The sequence below is a fragment of the Penicillium nucicola genome, assembly GCF_028828085.1.
Source record: "Penicillium nucicola strain IBT 29836 chromosome Unknown utg000003l, whole genome shotgun sequence".
NCBI classification, from domain to species: domain Eukaryota; kingdom Fungi; phylum Ascomycota; class Eurotiomycetes; order Eurotiales; family Aspergillaceae; genus Penicillium; species Penicillium nucicola.
In genome coordinates this window covers 899873-918252 of record NW_026643127.1, presented here as the reverse complement: position 1 = coordinate 918252, position 18380 = coordinate 899873, and the positions used below count along the sequence as shown (strand labels likewise).

The 18380-nt window shown below is 46.7% G+C and overlaps 4 protein-coding genes across 4 annotated transcripts; all 4 read right to left on the bottom strand.

Annotated features, from left to right (window-relative positions):
* Window positions 1–111: 111 nt before the first annotated feature.
* N7511_003921 (uncharacterized protein) lies at window positions 112–7473 on the bottom strand (the record flags this gene model as incomplete). Its single annotated transcript, XM_057126346.1, has 7 exons — window positions 112–1028; window positions 1080–2677; window positions 2736–6490; window positions 6553–6787; window positions 6838–6953; window positions 7003–7062; window positions 7114–7473. 7 exons carry the CDS (start codon window positions 7471–7473, stop codon window positions 112–114), a joined length of 7041 nt encoding a protein of 2346 aa, XP_056985236.1.
* Window positions 7474–10652: 3179 nt separating this feature from the next.
* Window positions 10653–11808, bottom strand: N7511_003920 (phytanoyl-CoA dioxygenase family protein; the record flags this gene model as incomplete). Its single annotated transcript, XM_057126345.1, has 3 exons — window positions 10653–11315; window positions 11385–11515; window positions 11589–11808. The coding sequence occupies 3 exons, from the start codon at window positions 11806–11808 to the stop codon at window positions 10653–10655; spliced, it is 1014 nt and encodes a 337-aa protein (XP_056985235.1).
* Window positions 11809–13409: 1601 nt separating this feature from the next.
* Window positions 13410–14703, bottom strand: N7511_003919 (uncharacterized protein; the record flags this gene model as incomplete). Its single annotated transcript, XM_057126344.1, has 2 exons — window positions 13410–13518; window positions 13580–14703. 2 exons carry the CDS (start codon window positions 14701–14703, stop codon window positions 13410–13412), a joined length of 1233 nt encoding a protein of 410 aa, XP_056985234.1.
* Window positions 14704–15857: 1154 nt separating this feature from the next.
* On the bottom strand, window positions 15858–17830 carry N7511_003918 (FAD-dependent oxidoreductase; the record flags this gene model as incomplete). Its single annotated transcript, XM_057126343.1, has 3 exons — window positions 15858–16886; window positions 16948–17480; window positions 17557–17830. 3 exons carry the CDS (start codon window positions 17828–17830, stop codon window positions 15858–15860), a joined length of 1836 nt encoding a protein of 611 aa, XP_056985233.1.
* Window positions 17831–18380: the final 550 nt, after the last annotated feature.

Below are 18380 nucleotides of genomic sequence, written 5' to 3'. Positions count from 1 at the left end.
ATACTAAAATGAGAACACGTCTATATGCATGAGAGACAAAATAATAAGCGAAAAATAATAAGCGAAAAGGAAGCCCGAAACCCCTTCTCCCCTCCCTTGTTCCTCTTCAAATCAAGGTTTGTTCAACTGTTCGTTGCGGAAAAACATGAAGAACCCAACAGGTATTGCTAATTGACAGCTCAATGCAATCCAAAACCAGGGCTTTGATATTCCCTCGATAATACCCGCCGAAAAGTCAGGGAACACATCTCCCGGTCCGTCTCGATCTGGAGCGCTGGCGCGAGCAATCAACGTAGTAATTGTACCGATCAATTGTGCGGCACACAGTGACGCCGCGATATGAATTCGAGTGAGTGTCTGTAGCAAGATCATACCGAATCCTACTCCCTGTATGGAGTCCAGGACTCCTAGCCAGAGCCAAACTGCGCGAGCGCCGATCGCGTATCCAGTTGGCCCGCCCGCCATCCACGGCACCCACCAGCCAATGCCAGATGTGCTCCACAGCATCTGTGCCCATCTAGGAGCACCGAGTCCAATAGCAAAGATGGCCATGATCCAGGAATGGCTCTTGGATCGCCAAGCTAATAGAGCTAGGAGCACATACCAGACTCCGATGAAGAATGCCACGGCAAGCAGGAAGATCGCCCAGCGTGGCACGTACTTGGATGCCCAGAGATAATTCCAGTTTCGTTGATAGGGCATGCTGAGGAAGTAGTTCTGTAAGACCACGGAGACTGAAAACCAGATTATGATCTTGCGGCGGAGGATGCTCTTGTAGAATGCCGGGATTTTTCCGGGGGTTTGACGGTAGTAACTGGGTAGACCGGTGAACAGGACTACGGCGATACCGAACAAGAGAGCTGATATTGGCATCGTGATTGCGGCAACAGCGCCCGCGTTTTCAATAACGGCTCTGCCGTTTCCTGATGCGATATCAGAGCCCCAAAAGAAGAGCGCGGCGATATAGAGATTCTGAGTTCCTTGAATAATGCAGGCGCGATACACCCAAGATTCAATCTTCGAGCCACCTATAAGATAGTGAGTAAAAGTCTTATAGCGGGGGTGATTACAGAACATACCATCATCTCCAAAGTTGAGCGAAAAGAAGAGGTATCCACTGGAGGATCCGATGATGTAGAAGGCAGTGGCAATGTGGTAAGCCCAATCCTGACCGCCACCCTTGGGAATAAATGCTGCAATACCGATAACCAAAAATGCAATACTGTAGAATACAAAGGGTAGCGAGAGCAGATAAAATGACGGGATGCGCCGGAATGCCAACCACCAACCACAAGTTGTGACAATATACATACTTCCCAAAATGTAGAGACTGGCGGGACTGGAACCTGATGGTGAGGTGAGCAAGGTAATTTGAGAGGAATTGGCAGCCATTATCTGGCCCAAGGCCAGAATAATTGAGTAGACCGGCCAATCGAATACGCGCCTCAATAGCCAGCGTTGGATCAAGGGCGGTCGACTGAAGGCTGCAGGTCGCAGTAGTACTTGAGTTGACAAGTCTTCATAGTTGGAGCCATCATCTTCAACGTCATCGTCTTGAGCATTAATAGATGGAGATCTTCGAGATCCAAGATAAGGCGAAGGGCTGCGACTGGATACACGACCCAGCTTGACTTCACGCATGCCATCAGACCATTCCTTCTCACTGTTCACGATGAACTCTTCAATGCAAAGATCGGTTTCTGAATTCTTGCCAGTCAAGCGTTGCAGCATCCCCTGGAAATAGCGAGCATATTTGCCATTTTCGTCTTTGAACGTCGGGTCTGCAGTCTCCAGGGAGAAACTTTCACGTGTTCCCTTGATCTGGTCCACGCTTAGTACCGAGGAGGACCTCAGCCTGCCCCTTGATTTTGAATGTGCGTCATTATTTCCAAGACCAGCTACCGCTGAAGGCTGTGATAGAGTTGTCACCGAAAGAGATCTACCTCGTTGGCCTTCGTCAATCCCAGTCACAGATGATGAAGAGCTATGCTGCCCTTGTTTTATGATTGCCTCCGCTGCTTCTGGAGAGATGGGCTGTTCATCAGGATCCGAGATTTCTTCCAGTCTGGGCGTTAATGCAGTACCCTCATGTAAAACAGTACGTCTGATCTGATGGCCAGGGCCGGCCCGAACTCCCAATGAGAGAGTTCGCTGAAGACCTTCATCCGGAATCTGGGGAGGAGTTCTGGGTAGGGGATTCATCTCATCAAGGTTCGGAGTTGAAGTTTGCCCCGAGAAAAAGGACATTTGGCTGAAGTTGCGCGAGTATCGGGCACTTGATCGCTTCTTCCGCGAAGGATCATTCTCCTGCTCATGCATACGAATTGACTGCGCCTGCAGATGATCGAGGTCCTCGACCCATCGAGCCACGGGGAAGCGCTGCTTAGCTGAACTTGCTCGCATCATGGCGCGATCTTTCTGCTTTGATCCGATGGCACTTTCGATGGCCAACTTGAATTGCTTTTGGAGATGTTTCACTGTCATGGACTCCACGGGAAACCACCAACCGGGCATTTGACCGAGTCCACCGACTAAAGCTCCAACACCTAATGCGCCCTTACGACCAAACTCGACCGCCACAAGGCCAAATGGTTCATCGCGCGATGGGATAAGAGCAAACTCGGCTCCTGTAAAGATGAAGGGAGGCAAGGCCGTGAACTCTGGCTTAGAGAATACTCTTCCTGGGTAGAGATTCATCATCTCTTCCAACTTAAGCGCGGCGAACTTGCCCGTACATGTCAATGACAGGGCCGATACAGATCAACTGGACGTTTGAATGCTTCTCTAAAATTGCCGGGAAGACATCGGCAATTAGATCAACACCTTTCTGAACCGACCACCGACCAACGAACACAAACAATTCAGCAGCCGGGTCGACATTCAGTCCGGCCCATTTTTGCGCCTTGGAACGGTCATCTCCACGGGATTGTTCGTATGCCTGGTCAACCTTGATGACTTGGTTGGCCTCTGTCTCGGGATCCCATGGCTCTGTGTCCGAAGGATCCGGGTTAGGAAGCTTGCCAATTTCCTTAAGGCCCCAAAAAATAGGATATCTCGCGTAGGAGCGATCTCCATATTTGTTTGAGACTCCGACCGCACCGAACCCACGTTGGTGCACTCGAAGGTAACTGGCTCCCGCATGAAGCAGGTTGAAGACCTCGCCAAACTGCACATATTTGCGAATGATAGCAACGTCGAGGTTGAAAACTTGGCTGATTTCATCAAGCTCTTTCTGATCGCGAAGCGGCCATAAACCCTGGAACTCAGCGTTGTGTAGCGACAAACAACACGGAATGGTATTCGGGAGTAAGTATAGTGGTGCCACTGCACCGTGGTAGTCATTGATATGATAGATGTCAATGCAGTGGGAGAAACGTTTGACAGTATCGGCGATACAGGCATTCCAGGCACTGTAATAGATTGCACTGTGAAGATCGTCCATCCGAGGGGGGTATGGCTCTGATTTGGTTTGCTGGCGGAAGATAGGGGCGTCGAGAAGAACATACGTGATATTTCGCAACTTGTGGTATTGGACCTGCACTTCGTATACACTATTGGCGATGGTGACGGCCATAGGCTCATCTAATGTGTCGATTGGGTAGTCGACTCCCCCAACACAGGGTACCACCCAGATGATGTCGTGATGTGGAAGGTTTTTTCCCATGAGCTGGGCCATGACGCCGAGTCCACCGATTTTGATTTTGATTTCCCAATCCTCGATGTCGTATTCCAAGGTTGCCAGTAAAACAGTCCGCTTTTTCTTCGAGGAGATTGAAGCTGCCAATGGGAACATCCCCGGGGTAGATGCCACAGCCATTTCAGTCATGGATGCTGCTTTGGTCTCTTCTCCACTCAATTTCTCGAATCTCTGACGAGGGCGGAGGAATGCAGGTAGAATATGAAATGGCAAGCTGACACCTGTGCGGTTGAAACTGATGTTGTAGAATGCGCCCATGTAAATCAGGACACTAAGTCCCGCGGTCAGTATAGGAAGGATCCACAGCAGTAAATATATGATCTGTTGGTGCAAGCGCAAACCAGTGGGAACCAGCTCAAATCGCATGTCGCCATCGTTCAGTTCCATTCGGTAGGCCATGTATGGTGCAGGCGGATATTCAGTAAAGTTGACAATATTATCGGCAACTGAAAGTGAGTCAGGTTGAAGTCGATTGAGTCGACTGCTGTTCAGGGTGTTTCCAAGAATGAGGGTACGATCAAGCTCGTTGTCCGCGTTCAATCCCCAAACATTAATTTGGAGTCTCGAGGGCCATTCAGCAGAGAGGTGGAATTTCCATGCGCCATCCTTGCTATCGTGAGAGAAAGCACTTTTGAGGCCAATGTCTTTGCCGAAGCGATTGAAATCTCCAAAAGCAAATAGATGGGGAAATCGCCTTGGTGCCTTGTCCTTCCCTCGTAAGTCCATATGTTGGATATGTTGACCACTTCCAGCCGCTTTGCTCCAATACTGAAGAATAACATGATCGCCCTCCCATCGCTGTTGCTTTGTACCTGACCAAGGCAGACTATTTATTCGGCTTGAACCCCCATCGTAGTATTTCCACGGACTCCATGAGCTCTCCCAGTTCGTTGAATATCGCCATTTATCTGCACCGACGGCATTGTGATGTACCAAGAAGCCGTCATCAGCAGTGAATTTGGTGAGGCCAGTGTTGGTGTAGTTTGCCGATATGGGGAATATCATTGGATTATCTTTGCGCCCAATACGGAACATCAAGCGATCAACCGAATTTGTAAACCGAGATTTTGTTGCTGTTGAGGCATTCTTGACAGTGAGGACATGTATACCGTGGGTTACGTTGTCCAAGGTTGCTTTCCAGGACCATGCACCTGGAATTTGACCAATATGCTTCGGAGTTCCTGGTGTCACCGTCCCACAGGAGACACTTTCTGCATTGATGTTTGGAATTGCCTGACTTTCGGTAGTGGACGAGATAGCGACACTTTTTGTTACCGCATCACAGTCAAGCTTTACCGAGAACTGAAGTTCTATCTCAATACTCTGTTCATCAACGACTGTGATGTTTGATTCGATTCTAGCATCGTGACCTGGTGTAAATGCTGTCATCACAACGGGCGGAGGTATCCATTGCGCTATTGGGACGTAGGCACGGAACTCGAAAGGTTTCAAAGTAGCTCGGTCCACGCAACCGTTGAAATTAGGAGATCCATGAATCTCTAGCCTGACTTGGCTTGGTTGTAGAGTAATCTCATCGTAAGGCGCCAGCAAATTTTTGACTTTGATTCCTCCTGCGAAAGGAGCGAGCAAGCTGTTGGCAGGCGAACTGCAGTCAAAGTCGTATGAGACCGTTGTGTTCTCGTTATGATAGATGAGCCAAACCGCGGTCTTGTTGGTCGGATCAAGGTCATTCACACCGGGGAACTGATCACGAAGAACACTCCATATCCCGAGTTCCGTTGCAGTGCCACCAGATCCGGGAAGAGTGACATTATGTGTTTGCTTGGAGAGAGTCTGGAGATAATAGCCGTCTTTGAGCGAAGGAATTTGCTCTCGGAGATGGTAAAATGACTTGATGATGTTGCGCACTGGATGTGTTGGATCTCGATGATCCATACCTACCTTGTCGTCGTGGCATCCCGTCAAGGCCGCCTCGACTGGGAAATCGTTGTATTGACTTGATCCAAGTCCATAGCATCCCTGTATTTGCCAAGAGGGTGACGAGGTCATGGGTTGCCGACCGAATATGCCAAGTGGACTTGTACTATCAAGGATATATAAATCTTGCTCTTCACCCCAGAGCAGGACAGGAATTCCAGGTAGCTGGAGAGATGTAATGAACTGCCCTAGCAGCATCTTTTCTGTTCCTTGTCGAATGGATGACCAGCGAAATGTATCTTGATTGCTAGTTCCCATCATATGTCGCGGATCGAATTTCCCAGTGTTGACGTTGATGAGGTCATTGGATATCAGAATATCGTTCCAGGCATCGACGAAATCAACACTGGTGTCTGCCGGCGCTGTGAAATTGCCATCCATGCCGAGGAATCTAGTAAGCGCACGATAGATGCTGTAGTGAAATACTGCCGCATCTGCTCCATGCTTTTCTGGGTGCCGAAGAAAGAATCGATCATCGGAAGCATTGGTGAGAGAAATGCTTTCCGTCTGATCACTCGGTCTCATGTCTGGTTCACGTCCGCGACCAAGGTAAATCGATGCATAGGAATTGCTTGCAGTGAATTCTCCTCCGATGAAGAAGTTGTCCTTTCCCAGAAGAGACGCACATTCTCTAATGGCCATGGAGCTGCTCGCAAATGCGTCTACTGTAATTTGGCCTGCTTTGTCAAAGCGGAGCGCATCGATATCAAGAGAAGTGATCAACATGCAGGTGAAATGTTCGATCTTCTTTCTGACAGATGGAACCCATTCTCGAAGTCTGTCTTGCACCAAGGCAGCTTTTGCGAGAGACTTCTGCCAGTCAGGCGCTAGACTCACAGAGTCCATAGCACCATACTGATTATAAAGTTAGGATTAAGACAGTAGATAGACTGCTGTGTTGAATTGGACACACTCACCTGATCAAAGTCACTGTCATAACAGCCCTTAAGTTCATTGAGGAACGCTGTTTCGTTTCCAACTGGCACTCCCACCTCCGAATAGAAAGTGGGATACTTGCACTCTTTCTTGTATTGATTGCTCGGTCTAAAATCAGAATATTGTTGCCCTTCTTTCCAAACCGTTCTGTATTCGAGTGGATTCAACGGCGCGGTGCTGTTGAGAAATCCTTCGAAGCCGAGCAAATCGGCCATACTAAAAATGTCATTTTCATATCTTCTTGCCAGGAGGTCCACGATACTTACGTTCCGTAGGTACTATCCAACATAACATACATTCCTCGTCGGTGAATTTCGTCGATCGCTGATCTCCACTGTTGAATGGTGCCATAGTGTTTGTCCAGTAAACTGAAGTCCAAGGGCTGTTTCCAGTTAGAAATTGACACATTGTATATAGTCAGGGTTGCCTACCGAATAGCTGTCAGATTTCCAAGGAAAGTTGACGAAGGGCGTGCCAGCAATATAGACTCCCTATGAGTGAAAGTAGTCATTAGTTACTTTCCCAAAAGACAACTCATATACCGAAGGTTTGCTAACCTTGATGCCGATTCCTTGTATGTAATCCAAATTCTCTCTCAACCCATCCATGTCTCCTCCAAAACGATACTGATTTGAAATTGTGTCGGTTTCAAACACCGTCCCATTAATATCATTGTTTTCCGGGTTACCATCAGCAAACCGATCGAGAAATAATGTGTAGAAGGGAAATCGCCAGTTTGCAGGGGATGGGTTGTATATATGCTTTGGCCATTGACCCCAGTAATCAAGAACATCCTTTGCGGTTTTGTTCTCATTGAGATTGTACTCAGAAAATTCTTGGTCATACCGCAGAGAAAGCACGAACTGGCTGAACAGCAGCACCCACAGATAAAGGCTGCCCATTGCTCCGATTGTGAGACCTATCATCTGGCCAGGTTAGCACTAGAAACCACAATATAAACAGGAGACTCTTTGCTTGATCATGAGTCAAAAATTACAGGGGCTTCTGTTATATATCGTATCCCTGGTGCCTTCTATCATAAATATCAGCGCAAGAAGCCAGCGTGCTTTGACCGCCATTCCTCTGTAATGCTCTGTAATAATATGTAATTAACTCAACCGATCACATAATATTGAGGCGCAAGGCTGAGGCTCAATCGACATCTCCGAAGTAAAAGAAAGCCCCCAAGAGAGGGTCGTGGCCAGCCTCACCTGAGATGCCGAATCTTACAAAGCCACGGACACCACTTGCATGCATAAGAACTTTCCGCCCCCATTTTTGAGCTTTGCGGAGGACAGTAACTCCAAATTCAAATTGCTTGGTTCACTTTGAACACTGCCACTTTTTAGCTTCTCTAGCATGCATGTCGCCCCCACCGAAAACAGCTGACAGGCGTATTGCGGCTCCAAGTCGAATCAGTCCATACACGGGGCGGCGCTAAATGGAGACTGATTTAGTCATGACTCAAATACTTAGGTTTAAATTTGGTTTATAGTTTAGATAGTGGTAAGCGAAGGGTTCACAGAATCATTATTACGGAGGTGGGGAAGTTCTGCGGGGGGTTGTTAATGGAAGCGATATTTAGTTGGCTAAGAGAAATCCTGATCCCGTATATAAGCTCTTCATTTACTTTAATTTAAAGTGGTACGCTAAAACATGTGTCTAGGCCGTGCTTGGCAAATCTGACATCTTTACTGTTTCGTTATTAACTTATTGCAGTAATACTCAATGGTGGACGATTATATACGAGCACAACTTCTTGGCTTGCATGTGTTAGATGGATATCAAGCGACTTGGTTCTCGTTTAATGAGGATTATAACCTCGACAAGAATTATTTTAGGTCATGATTATGCGTAATTTGCATTTTCCTCGTTCAGGATGACGACCGATGTGCAAAGTGCGTATAGACTTGTCCATGGTTGAAATCACTTTGTTGGCTTACATTAACGCGAACCCCGAAAGCCCGACACTATATAAGGCATCAGTAAGCAATGGACAACGAAGTCTTCGCCACGACTGGGACTTATTTGGGCTGAGCATGCGTCCATTAATTTAGACCGTCGGCTGAGAGCGACAATTTATCAGAGATGGTGGCTTATGCATATCTCGTACTCTGCCGGCCTAAGCAGGAATACGTAGCCACAATCTTGTGAAAGAGGCTGAATATGAAGATCATAGACGCGTTGATCAATCTTATTCTACCATGTGCGAATAGGAAAGTTGTTAGATACTCTGGCTTTTGTGAAAGGCTAAACTGACTTTGAAAAAGAAAAGTGGTGCTGAATAAGAACGAAGGTCAGTATACATCGTAATGGAAGACGGTGTGTATCATAAAGACCTTTCTTTGTCTATAAGGATTCGGCTTGCTCTAAGAGGAATTCGACAACCAGCCTCTTAGTGATGAATGACCGCATGGCATTCTCGTTCTTAATTTGCTTTGTTTCTAGTTCCTGTTGCGGCCCTAAGACATTAAATATATCACTCACCCCCTGATAAAATACGGCTGTTAAATGTATTTTTTGGTATAACTTGGCATTTTATTCTTTCGAAAATGTTTGTAGAGATCATAGATATATATAACTTATAGAGCAGGAGGGATAGATAGCAGAGCGTAACGAGAACAAGCGAAGTGAAGGTGGGGGGGAGGATTGATTGATTTTGCACATTTAAAAAATAAAAAAAAAACATACAACAGTAAGGATTCGCTAGTGGTCACCCACCTAACTACTAACTTACCGGCGTGTGGCTTAAGTACGGCTGAGCGGACGGGAAGCCCTGTTCTCCACACCCTGTGGTCGTATGTACTTGCTAACGTATAAAAGTGAGATATACAGATGATTTGTAGTCGAGAAACAGAAACAAAGAGAATCAAAATTAGCATTGACTTAGCTTGACTTGACTTTTAAGTTAACAATCTGAATAACTGTTTTGATATTGAATGATATTATGCGATGGTAGATTTACCATTCCTCTTTCCTTCCCGTTACCTCCCCAGTCTTGTCTTGTCTGCAGCACAATTTGATTTCTCGCGTCGTTCTTCCTTTTTAATAGAAAAATATACTGCAGATGACATCCAGGTTTGAAAGTAACTTCAAGAAAAATATCTGTTCACTACTTTGTTGAGATTTATGGTGGCCGGCCATGGTTCATGCCATGAATGAGCTATGACGGCAACCGGATTAATTCATCACCTAGGAAATCTATTCAGGACTAGCTTAAGGAAGAGTTTTCTGGTATATAAGGAGATTCTAATACAAAAGAGAATCTCCAGACTTAAACAACTCGGTAATCATTTGAAACATTATATATATTGTACCTTCTCTATCCGCCAACATTCCCTGCTTGTATCGTAACATTAAACATACTTTAGGAAGGACAAATATCAAAAGTAAGACATTCAAAAGTTGATTATATATTGACGCCTTGTTAGCTTTGTGATGATATAGCAGGATGCCCTTAGCATTACATTCATTGTATACAAGTATACTTTTATGCCACAGAATCCCATACGTTGCTTTAATTCATAGATCATATTCCAGTACATTTCATAAGAGGTTCGCCGCAATATCCCTCGACACAGAAGCACAGAGAGAAACGAGCCAGGCTGTAGCAGAAAATTCCCTGCAGGTAGATCTCACATGGGAGGAAATTGCTAACTTGGACGTCCTTAATAGCATCAATTTGTAGTTGATAAGTGTGTTGACAAATGTGGAAAGAATGGGCGGTTTCATATCTCGACCATCCATGGATGTATACAGCTGGCTTATCTACCGCCTTCGCGAATTGTACCTAGGCCAGGTCCCCCTACAGTAGTGGGTTCAATCATTGGACAGTTGAACAAGTACTGATTATCTGGTTTTTTACAGCCTGCTGCTGATTGCGTTTTAATTTTCCACAATAGCATCAACATTTCAATAATATACACTTGCATTGTTCCATTGATTTCTTGAAGTTGCCTTCTAATATCTCTCGGCTACATTGGAATTGAAATAGAAAGAAATTGCTTGAAGCGAGAGTCCAATTTGTAACTAGATATTGTCAATAATTCCACTATAAAATTGAATTGATCCACACTAAAGTTTAGGCGCTTGCTGTAATGGCCGCCTTCTCATCCGCCTCCTTTCTCAAGGCAAGATATTCTCGACCGTACCCATTGTATAGATCATCAGGAGAGGCGTCGGGGTTCAAGATGAGAAGAGGGTCTTTCTTATCAACCCAGCCGCATAGAGGTGTGAGCAGGTTATACCCGAGGAACTTCTGCAGCCATACAGGAAGCTTTCGAACTTTCTCAATATCGTATGTCAAGTAAGGGTTTTCCTCTTGTCGCAGATGACTTCTAGTCACATGGGTAGAGAGGAGAACACGTCGGTTGTCCACTGTCGTGTTGGCGCTGCTGGCGTGGATGACGCTGCTCAGCATCATAAAGCAGTCCCCAGCCTTGAGCTCAGCGTAGCGAAGCCGAGGGTCATTTCCAATGGGATGAGGCACGTTGTAGTCCCAAAGATGGCTACCAGGGATGAAGCGCGTGGTGCCATTCTCTTTTGTAGCATCCGTGAGAGCAGCAAACATTGCGCACCCGGAGTCACGGCCTAGAACATACTCGCTGGCTGCTCCATTCCAGTTCTGATGACCTTGATCATCTCGGTGCAGCAGTTGGTCAGGCGAATCAGGCTTCAAGTAGAAGCAAACGGTAGAATCAAGCTGCGGCGGATTCTCAAATTCCATTTGGATACCTTCCTGGACCTGTTAAAGTGACAACTTAGTCTCAAACTTTCGAAGGATTGCGGGATATGTTGATATTGCTTTACTTACCCAGCAGCCATAACGGCTTGTGAGAAAATGATTGCGCACTTTCTCGAAGATACTATTGCCAATCACCTTTTGGGCATAGGTCTCCGACTTGGTCACAAGACCGGTCATCTGGCAACCGTTCGCAGTGTACCCTATTATCGAAAAGGTCAGAACTTCTGAGGGGGCTGATGTGAGAATCTAAGCACGGCTCAAGGCATTGCTTACCAATAAAAGAGTCAGTCTTAGGCACATGTGGCTCAAAATCCTCAAGAATCTGGTCTAATATGGACTGGTCGAAGATGTTCCTCAGAATGCAAACGCCAGCGACTTCCATGTGCTTGATGACATCCGCAGCGAGAGCATCGTCGATTTGCTGCTTACCCACAAAGACTTCAGGAATTTCTGTCACCTCCGACTTGGAGTCTTGCTTGGTAGTCACTGTCATGATGGCTTGCCGGTGCTTTGGAGTAAAATTCAAATGATGTGTTTTGGATATTGTGCTCCAAGTTTGAGTATATTGAAAACGATCAGCTCACGGGTGGTTCCTACTAAAATACCATTCGACGGGACTCAGACTGAAAATCCCTCCCGAATTTCGTTCATTTATTATTTCTAAGTGCATATACAGCGTATGCTATAAATCTGAGCCAAATTAGAACAGAGTGGTCGGGCCCTTAGACTGCACATTGTCATCTGCACTGTCACTCGATGAGATTCTACAGTAGTGAAGCAGGATTTCACCGACATTCTACCTCATTGAGTAGTATATGAAATGTATCAAGGCTGTCAAGCGGTGTAGAACTGATTGGTGTTCCACAGTAGTAAGGCCTGCACAGTCAAGCTGAACCAATATGCATACAGATCAGCAGCATGGTGTACTGCGTTCAATAGCTCTGCAACAAGCCCGGAGTGATGTCTAAAGCGCGCTGTCAATACGAATTCTGTCCCAAGGTGCAGGTCAAACTGTAATAGACAATAGCGTTACCTCATACATGCTGTTGTACTACACAGATACTGCATGTGAGCTATCAAAATCGCATCACATAATCCCGCATGACGTATGTTACTGAGTACAGTAGAGAGATCACACGGTGCGAAGGTATGGGCTGGCTGAAGCCGTGTCTTGTAGTGGAATAGTCGGGGTGTTTGCCCAGATCAACAGCCTCAATTTTGGTATCAACCGTTTGAGATACAGTTGTGATGCAGACTGTATAGCTTGTGCCATAATGAGCCCGGCCATTTCTACAGTAGACATGGGCACGAAGAATGTATTTACTCGCCAATCGTATTTTTTTGATTCTTTTACTTTTTTCTGATTGAAATAGGAATGGCGCAATGGCAGTCTAATGCGACACAAAGGTCGACATATAATGTAGAGAGCATGGGGGAAATTCAACATAGAAGCAAGATGATTGATATGGGTGTTAATGAGGCTTACCGAAGATAGTCCGATATTTTATCATGAAATTAAGTGAGCGCCCAATAGGTTATATGTGTAATACTCATTTACGTGAAGAGAGGTTCCCTAATGATAAATACTTTACATAGTAGACTGCTGATATGACTGACGGAACCTATTCCCGAGGTAAACATGTGCCACGCAAAATGCCGCAGAATTCAAGACTACATGACTTATTCATATCTTACATCTGTTGAAATGAGGAAGACTGGCTCGCAGTTTGGCGGTGCAAACTGGGCACTGTCAACAGTGAGACATACGTAATCACGCACAGGGTGTACTGTAGTAGGTTTAGAGAGGACTCTAATCAGAAAATCAGACTTCTTCTTTGAAAAGTGTTATGAGTCAGCTGAGATGGTAAGAAATATACTCATACTCGATAGTTGTCTAGTCTCCAAGTATTTTGTTGCAACGACTGATGATGCAGTGAAGTGAGGCACAAACGCCAATGTTCAACGATTATATATTAGTCAACGAATGCACCAGTAGGGTATCGAAGTTCATTTTGACATCGAGAGTTTTACCTAGGAGCCATCGGGCCAGTATCAAATTTAAAGAGTAAGTGATTGAGCTATACTGAAAAGATTCTAACGAGATGAGTGATAGTATACACTGAAATAAACACCCGTTTTCTCCGAATAGGCCAGAGAGACGTATTGCAGGAGATTGTCAGTTGTAGAAAAGTCAGAATCCGGGCTGTAAGGTACAAGTTAGCTGTGGTCAACTGGTATCTAAAGGGGGGAATGTCAGAACATACAAATAACTCTGGAAGGTCGAAATGAAAGATTCAGCCAATTCGAGCCACCCGAGTGACTGGTAGAACTTAATAATTGCCTGTGCATTCTCCAGATCATTCAGTCCAGTGAGAATGAAATACCACTTGGGGTTCGGAACCATCCCCCCTGGAGTAAGCTCATAGTTCCAGATTCCGACCGCCATCTTGTCAAGGTGAAGTGTCAGGAGCTGCCACAACTCTCGAGCAAACCCGAGGCCTCGTTGAATGGAGGTATCGTGGGCAAAGCTTCCACCTAGAGTCCAGATTTGCTCCAGCTTGGCCCAGGTGACGTCTTGGATGGTGTTGTACACTTTGAGCCGAGATTTCGACCCGTCGACCAAATCGAAGCCGATGAAGGAGTACTGGTTGTAGAGACCTGCTCCTTCTAAGTAGTCACTGACACCCTTCAGATAATTGGCACAGTTCATCACATCATCGCTGGTCTGGATAGCATGATCCAGCAACTCCCGGAAGGGCTTCTTCGTTACAAAGCCCTTAAGGGCTGGATATATGTAGCATTTGATGGTAACCCCTCCGCCTTTGAGGTCCAAACCAAACGCAACCTGATTCCTGAAACGGGATATGGGCAACTGAGCCACATCGACGCCGGCACCATCTTGCGAGTTGACGGTCAACGTCTGGACAAAATGATCGAAGAGCCCCGTCTCGAGCCCTTTCAATTTCAGCTGACCAATGGCCGTCATGGCCTCAGCCACTGTGCCGTTATTGAAGGGGTCCTGGGCTGTTCCTGAAGCATGGCTCACGGGCTCCCAACCGATCCGGCAGGTTGGTGGGCCGTTGTCCTGGTAATTGATGCTGAACTCGACCGGGATGCCGGAATACGTGATGAATGAACCCCAATCACCTGGATGAGGGCCGAGGAAAGGAATGAGAAAAGTACGATAGAGTGTCATGTAGAGGTATTGCTGTTGGACATCATATTTGGCTGCTTCAAAGACCCGTGTAAGAATCGGCGCCGTTTGATCCCACCATTTTTTGCTGTCCTCATTGTCAAACCACGCATATTGAATAGGATTGAAGCCTTTGTATTGTTGGCTTCGTTGCTGCAGAGCTTCGGTTGATTCCCCAATAGCAGGCGTGGTCATGGTGATTTTGATGGCTGTTTTCTCCTTAATTGCCCAAGATCAAGATGTCGGGTGGTTCTGCTCCAATAAGTGAAGAAAGGGATGTAGAAAACAGGTTCGGGCAAGTATAGAACGTATCAAATCCAGAACGTGCATCAGCGTGTTTGGTAGCTGAACTCTCACCGCCATTCCGTAGACAGAAAGTTTATGCGCCTCGAAATCCATGGTTGCGATAGATTCAAAGTACTGTACAGTAGGTGTCTCAACCCACTTTTCGATTCATTGTCTCTTACGTGGTTGCCAACAATTGCTCCAACTTCGGCTGAAGAGGACCACAAAGTAAGGAGGTTGAAGACGCAGGTGGAAATTCCTGCAGTTGGTAAGTTCGATTGCTGTGCAGGACCTGCAGAAAGGTGGAGAGACGAGTGTGCATCGCCGTGTAAACATTGGCTAACGACGCTGTGTGGGCTTTTCCAGAGTTGGCGCATGATGCATGAATCATGACAAAGAAATAGCTACATATGCAGACGGTGCCCAGGCGAGGTCCTTGGAGATCCAGAGACGATCGACGCTAGTTGATCCACAGTGGAAAATAGAATCCTCGAGCGTATGTAAGTCCACTATGATTGGTCAATGTGGGCTCTGCAGCTCGCATCACTGGGTAAACCCCCTTACAGTCAGTTTAGACATTTGCAGACAAAATAAGCTCTGTCTACGTGATCCTCACGCGATCACGGCAAGACCCGTGAGATACCCGCGACCTTGTGGGGGTTTCCAGCTGAGAAAGATCTTCCTTGATTCTGACGAAAATGAGGCAAGGGATGTCACATCCAGTCGCTTCTTTTCTACGATGCACCACGTCTACATGAATCATCTCAGTGGCCTCATGGCGTGCCCAGAACTATCCCCTTGCGACCCGACTTTCGGGGGAGGATGATTTCTTGGAATGTAACTCAGGCTAATCATATTTGCCGTTGCTTCATACATTTGACATCAAGACGATACTATTGCAGGGTTACACGTCAAGGTCGTGGGTTCTGACAGCCTGTCCTGATCTAGTGACATGAAGTTACAGGATCTAGCGGTTTCGAACCATGCTAGTTGAATGGCACGAGTAAGATATTTGACGGCTCAAAATAGTAGCTCTATTCTAAGTATCGCGTGGCTCCGAGACTTCAGAGGACCCCTGTGAGAGATCCGCAACTCTCTCGGAACCAGGACAATAATGTTTCCATGAGATTGCTGGAAGCTATTCGACACATGCCTTCCTCATCCCAATCCTCACTACCCACTCCCAACCGGGTGACAAAGAGGTCGCTAGGGTCCCAACGACGCTTGGTCTCTAGCAGGCGAATATATTTAGAACCCCAGAAAGTGTGTGTAGGTTGTCTCTCGTGCGCAAATGGAATACCCAAGTAACCCCCTCTCTCTCCTTGTTCCAACGACTCCAACAATGGAAGTTGTATATCATTTATCTCGCTCTCCACCGTCCGATACGTCTCCCAATTTGGCTCCAGTGGAAGGGCTCGTGCAAGAGTCAGGGACATGATTGCAGAACGCCAATCTGAGTGAACGGCACTTTCAATGCTTTTGTTAGTACCGGTGATCTTTCCACCTGCTATTCCTTCAAAGCTCAGAGCATCCCCAGTATTGAAATGCAACCGGGATAGTGTTCGAGCCATGGTCGCCGGGCCGTCCAACGAGGCTATTAAGTCTCGTGATACCAGCCTCGAGGCTGTCATGATTCCTACTCCGGCCTGTTCCAAGCCTTTGGGGATAGCTTGGTAGGTGGAGAGTTGGTCGAAATGCTCTTCAGAGTAATCGACATGGAGGCCGAGATCCTTGACCTGTTTGACAAAGTCCTGAACCAGTAGAGACCCGGCGTCATCAGTCTGGTTGATGAAATAAATCTCACTGGTGAGAAGGGCGCCACCTAAGGGAAAGCTGGGAATAGCAAAGGATTGAGTCGCAATTCCTTGATCAATCAAGGCAGTTAGACCGCCAAGATGCCCCTGAACTGCATTCCAGAATGGCTCGTCAGGTCCATTTGGACTTATCACATTCAGCTTGGCAATAGTTGCGGGTACATCTGGAAAAGTGCGAAATGTCACGCTGGTGATAACACCAAAGGTGCCACCACCTCCTCCACGAACGGCCCAAAAAAGATCTTGATTCTGATAGCGGTTGGCCGTGACGTAGGATCCCTGTGTAAATCACATCAGTTATAGTTCGATGCCATAGCAACCGACCATGCTGTTTGCTCACCTTGGCTGTGATAATGTTTAGCTCCAAGACGTTATCAACGCCCAGTCCTTTGGAGGGACTAAGAATACCATAACCGCCACCCTGCATCCAGCCACCCGCGATACCGACAGTACTACAACTTCCACCGACGACGGTATATTTCCCTTCAGCGGCGGCCGAGTAGAGCTCTCCGGTCATCACACCGGCACCGACTGTAACCGCAGGGCCTTCAGACTCGACAACTTGCCCCCATGGTGCAGAGGGATGAAATGACTCGGTATGCTGAATTCCCTTCAGCCCAGCTGTGTGAATTTGGATCGAATCGGCCGCTGTCGAGCGGCCGGCGAGATCATGTCCAGTATTGCGAATAGCAAGACGAAGGTCATTGGCGGCTGCAAATTCAATGACTGCTTGCACCTGAGAAACGCTTTCTACCTTGGCGGAATATCTGGCAACTCGACCCTGATCACACTGCGTTATGTTGCCGTCGGGGCTGACATGACAACTTTCTTCCCTTGACCGCAGATTTTCCCAATTGACCACCTGTAAGGAGGCTGTGTATGATGTAGAGCCCATAGTCAGCGAGACATGACATGAAAGAGTAGTTCATAGCTCCAGACAAAGACCTACCTGGACTCTGCACACGCCAATTGGTGTTGTGAAAGTTTTTCACAAAGTCTTCACATGCGTCGGGTGTGAATTCATCTTTAAAACAGACACTGCCTGCTGGACGAAGAGCGACGAGGTTACCACCAATCGAGGTATTCAGATAGTTCCAGCTCGCCTGTGAAGGCCAACAGGCGCTACCAGGTTGACAGCGACAGTGGGGTTGTGTTGAAAAAAGGGGTGACTGCCGTAATCCAAAAGCCAGGACGGCAGTTAGGATGGCAAAGGACAGGATCATGATGACCGTTTGCTTTCTAAGACCATGCGAAAGCCAGGTCTTTGCTCTTCATCAATATAAGGAGATATTCACTTCCACCATACTTCGACCCTATAGGCCCTGTCACTGGAGTTTCTCAAGTGCGCATTGCACCATTGATTTCAGTACGTAGACAATCTGAATTAAAAAAAAAAGTGCATGCATGTGCATATAATATTGCTGCTAAGGTAAACAAATTCGATGGCTTTCTTTCTTTTTGCTTGAAGCAGGGGGAGTGATGCGTCAAGTAGGGGGATCAATGTTGATCATGGTCGATGCAAGGAGGATTCCCATGATCAATATCTAACACAAACTTGGAAGAACTAATTGGTGGGAGGCGCAATGTGGAAGACCTCAATTGATTTGGGCATGCCCATATGGTACGGTGAGTGTAAAGTTGCATGACTGCATGATATGGTCATGCATCGAGCATCTAGGTGTGATCATAGACTAGTAGTTTGGATGGATCGGGGCCACATTCCAATTCTTCATGCATGTACGGCTGATATGGAATTTCTAGCTCAAGATGATC